The 11,479-nt window shown below is 35.1% G+C and overlaps 1 protein-coding gene across 2 annotated transcripts in view; it reads left to right on the top strand.

The window, feature by feature from the left end:
- The first annotated feature begins 22 nt into the window (after positions 1 to 22).
- Positions 23 to 11,479, top strand: part of LOC147074738 (uncharacterized) — a 53,005-nt gene continuing 41,548 nt past the window's right edge. Inside the window, exon 1 of one of the 2 annotated variants that reach the window (XM_085942571.1) lies at positions 23 to 226. In XM_085942571.1, the coding sequence (XP_085798697.1) occupies positions 147 to 226 (80 nt within the window). In that variant the 5' untranslated portion in view covers positions 23 to 146. The remainder of the gene's footprint in view (positions 227 to 11,479) is intronic. The other variant, XM_085942572.1, reaches the window with a different exon arrangement.

Raw genomic sequence — 11,479 nt, 5'->3', positions numbered from 1 at the left:
GTTTCAGTTCCATTCCATTTTCACGTTCAGTTTTTTTCTAATACGATCGAGTGACAGTAGTGTGTCGCGTAAACAAAATGTGAAAAGGATTGTTTGTTTGTTTTTTGGTTTTACGGACAAAATTTTTAGTGATTAATTATTACAAAATGACGCGTCTCACCGAGGAAATGGTTGTGGCTCGCGCCAGGCAGTCGGATTTATCATTAGTCAAGAAATTGAACTGTTGGTATGTGTTATTCATGGTTGAAATATTTTGACTGCAGCGTTTTGTTCACCTCTTTTTCTTAATTATACTCCTCTCCTCAATGTGTCAGTGATTCATATGCTGCCAATTTGTTTCTAGACTCAACGTCCTCAAACAAAACATGTATTCATTTGCTATTAATAAATTACCAATTGATATTTTAGCGGAGATACTACTGCATGGTTGGTCTCTATGCTCACTCTGATATCAATAATTCCTTCACTGACATTACTGGGATTGTTAATTATCCACATTTTATTGCTTCATCTAAATTCTTCTGAGTAGCGATTGCATGTAATAGTACTATGATAGAGTAGTACATCATCAATTTTTAGTTAGACCCATGTTTAGTCATTAGTTCGTCATTGACTACTAATTCATGATTTGTTTGTTTTGGAAACCGTTATATCACGTTTTTATTTAGCTAGGTTACGCTACCCACTCAAAGATTACTAAAACATAATATGTATTTAAATAAAACTTTTTTTTTTATTATGAGATAAAACATTAAAAACAAAATGAATAGGTATGTATCCATATTTCCAATTGGATTCTAAGCAGTTTATAATACGTAGGTATTATTATATGATAAAAGTTGTTTTGTGCAGAGGCAGAGGCATAAACGCACATTAAAAATTCACTCCAATAGTAAAAAATTCGCCTGCGGAGCTATTTTACTTAAAAGATAGTAACATTTTAAAACATGTGGTTATGCGATGCAATTTTTGATTATTGTGTGTTAATACTCGACAACTCCATAATTCAAGTATACTTAGGTGTTTTCAAAAATACAAAAGTCACTAAATAAATTACCTCGAACACCATTTGGAAAATACTTTTATAGTGTCACATTGCCTTTAACCTTAGCGATAGGTAGAGGGGTCCGCCAATGATTCCAGCCTGGGGGGGCGTTTCAGGATGTAGGGGCCATAAAGTAGCTATTTATAATACACAGTTGAACTTACAACAAAAATCGTCATACGATTCTGCCAGTCAATGGAAATGGCATACCAAACGTTACCTCATTTTCAATCGATCTATGCTCCATATATTATGAATTATAGAGATACGAGGGTGGGTGAATAATTCCTTAGAAAAAAGCATTAAAACAGTTTTTATTTTTGTATTTTTTTTTTTATTTCTCAACATAATCTCCTTGGAGCTCAATACACTTGGTTAGACGTTTCTCAATTTTTTTTAAACCGTCAGAAAAATAAGTTTTCGGAAGGTCCTCAAAATAAGCATTTGTCCGATCGATGACTTCTTCATTTGAAAAAAAACGTTGTCCACTTAGCCATTTTTTTAAGTTTGGGAAAAGGAAAAAGTCACTGGGGGCTAAATCTGGCGAATACGGTGGGTGGTCGACCAATTCGAACTTCAATTCTTCAATTTTAGCCATTGATCGTAAACATGTGTGAGCACGGGCATTGTCCTGATGAAAGAGGATTTTTTTCCTGTTTAAATGAGGCCGTTTTTCTTCAATTTTGTTTTTTAGCTGGTCCAATAAAGATGCATAATAATCCCTTGTTATTGTTTTTCCTTTTTCCAAATAGTCAACAAAAATAATTCCACGTGCATCCCAAAATACAGTAGCCATAACCTTACCAGCTGATTTTACGGTTTTCGCCTTCTTTGGACATGGTTCGCCTTTCGCAATCCACTGCTTTGACTGTTCTTTCGTCTCGGGAGTATAGGGGTGTATCCATGTTTCATCTACAGTCACAAAGCGACGAAAAAATTCATCCGGATTGCGTTGCATGAGCGACAACAGGGCTTTAGAGGCCACCACCCTATTGCGTTTATTGTCGACTGTGAGCAAACGCGGCACCCATCTTGCAGAAATTTTTTTCATGCCCAATTTGTCATGTAAAATAGAAATGACGCTACCTTTTGAGATCCCTGTAACCTCAATTATCTCACTCAACTTTAATCTTCGGTCACTTAACACCATATCGTGGATTTTATTGATCATTTCTGGTGTAGTCACCTCTACAGGACGTCCTGAGCGTGGTTCATCCTTTGTTGATGTACGACCACGTTTAAATTCATTTAACCAGTTATAAATAGTTGCAAGTGAAGGAGCAGATGTGCCGTGAACTAAATCCAACTCATTTTTTATTTCCTTTGCTGTTAACCCTTTTATATTAAAATGTTTAATAACAGCTCTAAACTCAATTTTCTCCATTTTTTGTAAACAAGCAAATTTTTTTTTTAAATGTACGAGAAACACACAACAACCCGACCAATCTGATTGAAACTTCGCAGCATACTGAATCGGTAGTGCCGCTGCATGAAAACAAACCGCTTACAGTACTAGTCGCGCCACCTGTCGGCTTTTCTAAGGACTTATTGACCCACCCTCGTATATTACATTTAGTATACAAGTTTTATACTGCCAAAACGCAATTATATTGACTGAAACTAACAAAAATTAAATAACATTAAAATAAAATCCGTCAAATATATATACACAATTGTCGCGATGAATGCATGGCAAATATTTCCAATTATTATTCTATAAGCATTGATCCAACTTTGATAGTAAGTACATCCAACAAACGTTGGATTTCAGATAGAAATTTCTGTATCCGGACTTTTGTACAAATTAGCAGTTCTAAAATATTATGATTTATACATATTTACAAAGGTCAACATAATAAATATAGGTAGGTACTTCAGATTGCTATAAAATAGATATTAATAGATATATTCATTGGTAAGTACTTCTTTGTTTCTATAATATTATGTCTTGACGATTACCGGTATTAATACCGGTATTCAATAATAAATACCGAAATTGATATATTCATTCGGTATCGCAATCCCTAAATTTATTTACAGGAAGAAATATATACCTATGCCAGCTGAATTGTATTTTTACATTCGTATTAAAACTATCAATACATCCAAATTAATTGCAACAATTAATTATACATAAAACCAATTAAAACGAAATAAAATTAATCTAGCAAGGTACATAATTTTTGTTCAGTTATTCTACACTCCGAGATGGATATTGGCTGCCTCTTCGTGAGAGTTTTTTTAATGATTCATGGTTATTAGCCATTCAAATTACCTATGAGGCCCAAGCTGTGGACCCAAACACGCAACGCGAGATTCGAACCAACGACCCATGAACTTACACGCGAACATTCTACAGTATAACTCATCCAATGATCAGGACCAGTTTTGTATGCATAAACAAACATTCTAATCAGTTCAGTGTCTGATTGTTGTTAAAATTTGAACGATACATTTGAAATACGAGGGTGGGTCAATAAGTCCTTAGAAAAGCCGACAAGTGGCGCGACTAGTACTGTAAGCGGTTTGTTTTCATGCAGCGGCACTACCGATTCAGTATGCTGCGAAGTTTCAATCAGATTGGTCGGGTTGTTGTGTGTTTTTCGTACATTTAAAAAAAAAAATTGCTTGTGGAAAATGAAAAAATGGAAAATGGAGAAAATTGAGTTTAGAGCTGTTATTAAACATTTTAATATAAAAGGGTTAACAGCAAAGGAAATAAAAAATGAGTTGGATTTAGTTCACGGCACATCTGCTCCTTCACTTGCAACTATTTATAACTGGTTAAATGAATTTAAACGTGGTCGTACATCAACAAAGGATGAACCACGCTCAGGACGTCCTGTAGAGGTGACTACACCAGAAATGATCAATAAAATCCACGATATGGTGTTAAGTGACCGAAGATTAAAGTTGAGTGAGATAATTGAGGTTACAGGGATCTCAAAAGGTAGCGTCATTTCTATTTTACATGACAAATTGGGCATGAAAAAATTTCTGCAAGATGTGTGCCGCGTTTGCTCACAGTCGACAATAAACGCAATAGGGTGGTGGCCTCTAAAGCCCTGTTGTCGCTCATGCAACGCAATCCGGATGAATTTTTTCGTCGCTTTGTGACTGTAGATGAAACATGGATACACCCCTATACTCCCGAGACGAAAGAACAGTCAAAGCAGTGGATTGCGAAAGGCGAACCATGTCCAAAGAAGGCGAAAACCGTAAAATCAGCTGGTAAGGTTATGGCTACTGTATTTTGGGATGCACGTGGAATTATTTTTGTTGACTATTTGGAAAAAGGAAAAACAATAACAAGGGATTATTATGCATCTTTATTGGACCAGCTAAAAAACAAAATTGAAGAAAAACGGCCTCATTTAAACAGGAAAAAAATCCTCTTTCATCAGGACAATGCCCGTGCTCACACATGTTTACGATCAATGGCTAAAATTGAAGAATTGAAGTTCGAATTGGTCGACCACCCACCGTATTCGCCAGATTTAGCCCCCAGTGACTTTTTCCTTTTCCCAAACTTAAAAAAATGGCTAAGTGGACAACGTTTTTTTTCAAATGAAGAAGTCATCGATCGGACAAATGCTTATTTTGAGGACCTTCCGAAAACTTATTTTTCTGATGGTTTAAAAAAAATTGAGAAATGTCTAACCAAGTGTATTGAGCTCCAAGGAGATTATGTTGAGAAATAAAAAAAAAAAAAAAAATAATAAAAACTGTTTTAATGCTTTTTTCTAAGGAATTATTGACCCACCCTCGTACAATGCAGTAGAAAGTAATGAAAAGATAACATTAAATTAATTTTTGAGAAACATACCTATAAGTACTGTATGGTTTCTGAATACCGAAAATACCGGTATTTTGGATTTTTGAAACCGGTATTTCGGTATTGATCAATAAATGAATATCGGTATTGCAATCCCTAAATAAACTTAATTAGTATTGGAAATAAGAAAACACCTTTGTCCTACAATTCCATCCTTCTCCGTTTTATTGTACGACAACATCTTCTTGGCTACGTAAAGGAGGGCGCTGTTGTGCGGTTAAAATGGGAGGAGCATGTTAGTTCACAGTTTTAACACGTAGCCAAGATGTTGTCATAGAGTACTTATCAAATTCCTTCCAATTATAATCAGTTGTTTGGTTGCTATAGTAACCCAATCAATCAGAGGGGAGTTTTTATTATTATTTTAAACCCAGTTCGTCCCTGGCACCGGTGGCATTTACGCGCGAATTTTGAACATTGTTCCCATACGGTGGGGGTTTTTTTCAGAAGTCCATTGTTAATTAGTATTCTATGACAACATAGAGTCGTTTTGTGTGTTATTCACTTATTCTTTCGAAATTGCATTACTATTGCAGTAGGTATATAGGTAATTCACACAATGCTCTCAACCTAAACGATTTTATTCAGTATTTATACCTAGCAGTGGCGTGCGGCGAGGTTTGGTCGTGGGCATACTGTTGGAAAAATCTATTATTTACTACATATTAACAGCACTCTTGTGACTTTGACAAATGTTGAAGTTCTCAACCGAATGGGGAAGGACCGAGAAGTTCTACGTAGTATCAAAACCAGGAAACTACAGTACCTCGGCCACATTATGAGAGGACAAAAGTACAGTATTCCCCAACTTGTAATTCAAGGAAAGATCAATGGTAAGCGTAGCAGAGTACGGCGCCGCATTTCGTGGCATAAGGTACTTTGGTACGAGTGCAGATCCACTGAACTGTTCCGGGTAGCAGGCGACAAAGCTAAGATCGCCTTGATGGTGGCCGACCTCCGCTAGGGGATGGCACAATAAGATGAAGATGAACAGCACTCTTGTGGTCTTAAACTTTGTAAATCCTCTTGTTAAATAAAACTATAGCTATTCAGTTACGTCATTTGGGAAAAGAGAGTCAAAATTAACGTTTATCACAAAAAATATACAACACAATAAAAAATTATGCCTCGAATAACTTCTTACGGGGGAAAATGTGGTGTGGTGTGAGGTTTGCTAATGAAAAATAAAATTGGTAGCACCTATAGTGGTAATTTCAAGTTTGGTTTTAATATTATGTACACTTTGACATTAGTACCTACATTTAGACACCCACGATGGCCGCGCGGCTTAAGCGTTGGCCTATTGCGTCGTGGGTCCCAGGTTCGAATCCTGGGTCTGGCAAGTGCACATATTGTTTTTTTCAATTTGTGTATGAGTCAGAGTGTGGACCTAATAGGTTGAGCAAGTGGCTGACGTCTATTTCTCGTAAAAACAAAATCTGTCAATACAAACCTCCGCTCTGCTAAGTCACTCACTTCACAAGTCTGCCACTCACTAAACCAAACCATAATAGTTTTGGTATACTTTGGGCGATACGGTAAAATTGTGCACACTTTTTCATTCATACTTATTTGTTTTTGTTGGATTAAGAATACATTATTACACATATTGTTGGTTATTTTTTTAAATTCATTAAGCCCTGCCTAAACCAAACTATAATAGATACAAATATTATTCTATCTTTAAAATATTCATGCTTTAATTGCATAATTTCAGATATTTTATAGATAGACGAGTATTTTTTGACTTTTATCTGGGTATTATGGGTTGTTTTTTTGCAGGGTTTAATTGATTTTTTAAAACTAAAATACCGTGTATAAATAATTGTAGTCTTATTTCAATAAAAACAAATACGTATGACCGAAAGAGTGTAGTATGCAATATTTATGGCGGATCTTAACAGCCTACCTCCACACTTTGCCACTGATGGTTACATAATAATATGAACGAAGATTTTATATGATTATTTAAATTGTATTTCTAGCAACCCTAGGATAGGTATCTAAGTAATAGGAGAAGAATTCCAATTTTGAAATTGTTTGCCGCTGTGATGTCGTAACTGGTCAAAACATTCCGTAGTTTCTTGACCAAATAACTATCACTTTTTCATGCTTTGAAATTGTGTGATTCGAAGAAAAGGCATGCATAGTAAATAGTATAATATTTATAATACAGCGCATTCTAGTTAGTAGGTATTGAAATAATTAATTCAGTAGATAGGAGGCTACGCCTCTAGAATGAAACCAGTTTCACTTTCCGACGCATATTTTAATAAATTACTCGCGCCTCTTATATAAATGCTTAGATGTAGATGTCATTTATTATTAATATACCTACTCGACCAACCTTCTTTTGGCCGTTTACGTATGTAGGTATTTGAAGTATCCGCCGTCTCGTTTATGTTGATTTTGCGTCAATGTTATGGTCGTGGAAAAATAAATTCTTTAAATGGATATTCAGTCTTGTTTCCACAGTATCTATATCCGGATATAGGTCCGTATGATTTTCCGTGTCCGGAAACTTGTACGTATGCAGTTCGCCGTATTACACTTAACCGTGAAATGCTGTATCGGAAATATACTTATGGCCGTATACTAAAGACCTTGAAGTTAATCCCTCCAAACCAAAACCCGCCACGCACTACACCCGGTCTTAATCGAGCGTATCACGTGGCCCTACATTGGCGATGTGAAGCATCATTCATTTTAGTTTCATTTCATTCAGTTTTAGGCCGGGAATGCCCTAGGAGAAGATACCCAAGACTAAGGTTGCTACGCTCAAAGTGAGCTCTGACTGACTGCCGGGGAGAGAAGAAGAGCACAGGGAAATTATAAAAATAAAAAATGATTCTAGTGTATATATAACAAAAATAATGAAGCTAATCATACGGACAGCAAAAATTATCTGAATAGATCTTCACGCCCGCAGTAAGACGCCGCAATTTTTTTAAATGCAAGATAATTGGCCTTAGTAGCAACCAAGTCGGACGGAGTATATTAAAGACCGTCCAACCTCTTTGGGTCATATAGTACTGACATAAAATTCATGTCTAAATAAAACACGGTTCTTGTCGGTTTATACTTTACAGAAAGCCAGCAGCAAACAAATAAAAATAAAATAGCAGATATACTGGATTATTTGTTAGGTTAGGTTAGGTTTTCATTTTTGAATTCATGAATTTTGCCAAAATCAGCTATGAAAATTGAATTAATGTTCATGTTGAATCTAATAAAATCGGAGATCGTATACTATACGGTCATCTCTTTCCGATAAGAAAGCTCACGGCGAACTGTGCCACGGTGCAATGTTTTATGTACAATTTACGTATAACCTGTATTAATTGTGACCTCACTGAGTCGAACCCAAGATGAATGATAAGTCAGTGCGTTACGCGTTCGACTACGAGAGACAATCAAACAAAATATAAACCAACACTGAGTACAAATATATTATTAGTAGTAATAGTTACTGTCTCACGAAGCGTGTGCCTCATTTGTTTTATGGAGACCCGTCCCTGGTAAGGTACCGCTGAAAATTCATTCAAACCAACAATTTTTGTTTTTAATACACGACAATATAATTAGATTAGACTCTCTGTCACATGGAGATTGGGCTCTGAATGCGTCTTTCATCCATGTGAACTTCATATTATCATGTTCTTCTGGATATTTTTAAAACCTGTTGCAAAGATGAGATAAGTGCTTTTTAAAAATAATTTTTTTATCGTGAGAGAAAACAGCTTCGTCGGGGGTCATTAATTCTATACAAAAAGTTAGGCTTCAATAGGTGATTTTTTATAAATAACTAGCTGAAGTACCCGGCTTCGCACGGGGTCGCTTCGTGGTTATATTTATCTTAGATATTTGAAAAATAATAAGAGGTAATTATTTCTTTAATATTAAAATATCTGTGTAATACAATATGGCAATATGAAAATAATTATAATAGGAGTAAAGGTCAAACATAAGAACACTAAATTAATATCGAATCCAAAATATGAAAACGTTATTAATGTTATAAATATGTAGTAAAAAAAAAATCAAAATTGGATGGAACAAACAAACAACAAACTTTGTATGTTATATAATAATAATTTAGAAACCGCACACAACTGACAAAAGTTTCATCGCAATCGGATGAATGGTATAGGAACGCATACGAATAGTATAAGAAGATGATTTTATAATTCAGAAACCTTCGTGGGCATGCGCATGACAACTCACCAAAGTTTCATTGCAATCGGATTAATGGTATAGGAACGCATACGAATAGAAGAAGAAGAATATGGTTGTACTAATTCAAAAACCTTCGCGGGCTTGCGCACAACAACTGGTCAAAATTTCATCACAATCGGATGAATGGCATAAGAACGCATACAAATAGAAGAAGAAAAAGATGATTGTAGTAATTCAGAAACCTTTGCGGGCAAGGGCACAACAACTCACCAAAGTTTCATTGCAATCGGATGAATGGTATAGGAACGCATACGAATAGAAGAAGAAGAAGATGGTTGTACTAATTCAGAACTCTTCGCGGGCGTGCTCACAACAACTGGTCAAAATTTCATCGCAATCGGATGAATGGTATAAGAACGCATACAAATAGAAGAAAAAGAAAATAGTTGTAACAATTCAGAGACCTTTGCGGTGTGAGCACAACAGTTGATCAAAATTTCATAACAATCGGATAAATGGTATAGGAACGCATACGAATAGAAGATAGAATAGAAGAAGAAGATGGTTGTACCAATTCAGAAACCTTCGTGGGTGTTGGCACAATTACTGACGAAAAATTTGTTGCAATCGGATGAATGGAATAGAAACGCATACGAATAGAAGAATATAGAATAGAAGAAGAAGAAGATAGTTGTACTAATTCAAAAACCATTGCGGGTGTTACCACAACAACTGACGAAGGTTTCATCGCAATCGGATAAATGGTATAGGGACCATACGAATAAAAGAAGATAGAATGAAGAAGAAGAAGAAGAAGATGGTTGTACTAATTCAGAAACCTTCGCGGGTGTAGGCACAATTACTAACGAAAATTTTATTGCAATCGGATGAATAGAATAGGAACGCATACGAATAGAAGAATATAGAATAGAAGAAGAAGAAGATGGTTGTACTAATTAAAAAACCATTGCGGGTGTTACCACAATAACTGATGAAGGTTTCATTGCAATCGGATGAATGGTATAGGGACCATACGAATAAAAGAAGATAGAATGAAGAAGAAGAAGAAGATAGTTGTACTAATTCAGAAACCTTTGCGGGTGTTGGCACAATTACTGACGAAAATTTTATTGCAATCGGATGAATGGAATAGGAACGCATACGAATAGAAGAATATAGAATAGAAGAAGAAGAAGATGGTTGTACTAATTCAAAAACCATTGCGGGTGTTACCACAACAACTGATGAAGGTTTCATCGCAATCGGATAAATGGTATAGGGACCATACGAATAAAAGAAGATAGAATGAAGAAGAAGAAGAAGATGATGATTTTTCTAATTCAGAAACCTTTATGGGTGTGCATACAACCACTTACCAAAATTTCATTGCAATCGGATGAATGGTATAGGAACCATACGAATAAAAGAAAATATAATGAAGAAGAAGAAGAAGATGATGATTTTTCTAATTCAGAAACCTTTATGGGTATGCATACAACCACTTACCAAAATTTCATTGCAATCGGATGAATGGTATAGGAACGCATACGGGACAGACAGACAGACATTCATTTTTATATATTAGTATAGCCTATACTCTTCCCGCAAGTGCAAGCAATAAGTTTACAAAGTTTTATCGCAATCGGATGAACGGTATGGCTGCGCATTAAATACGAACAAACAAACACACAAATATTAATTTTTATATATTAGATTACCACTTTGATATACTTTGTGCAATGGATTTTGTTTTCACCCGAAGAAAACTGCCATCAAAACATACGATCCATCTTGTGGGAGTGCATTACTGCATTGAATTAAATTGCCTGGACTGCGGCGCAGAATTTGAAAACCTCTGTTCTAGATGTTGAGATATAATGCTGACGATGCCATAATATTATAATAAGTATTCTTTATTATATGTATAGGTATCAGTGACGAAGGGGGGAGGTAGGCTGTTAAGATCTGACATAAATAGTGCACATTAAACTTTGTTATGCATACGTATTTGTTTTTATTGAACTGATACTAAAATTTATAGAAGCGTTGGTTATTTTTTTTTTAAATCAATTAAACCCTGCCTAAACCAAACCATAATTAATATTTTTGGTATGCTTTGGGCGATCAGACTAAATAATTGTGGACACTTTTTCATTCATACTTATTTGTTTTCGTTGAATTAAGAATACATATTACACATGTTATTGGCCAGTTTTTTTTAAAATTCATTAAGCCTTGCCTAATCCAAACCATAATAGATACAAAATATTATTCTATTTATAAAATATATAAAATTATGTATGAATTAATGGCATAATTTAGATATTCTGTAGATGGACGAGTATTTTTTGACCATTATCTATTATGGCTTATTTTTCGCAGAATTTAACCGACTTTTAAAACTAACCAATACCATCTGTAAA

Source organism: Rhyacophila brunnea, unplaced genomic scaffold (assembly GCF_057557595.1).
Source record: "Rhyacophila brunnea isolate RB1 unplaced genomic scaffold, BYU_Rbru_1.0 scaffold_15, whole genome shotgun sequence".
NCBI classification, from domain to species: Eukaryota; Metazoa; Arthropoda; class Insecta; order Trichoptera; family Rhyacophilidae; genus Rhyacophila; species Rhyacophila brunnea.
Note: the sequence above shows the minus strand (reverse complement) of the source record. Positions and strands in the feature narration are given on the sequence as shown.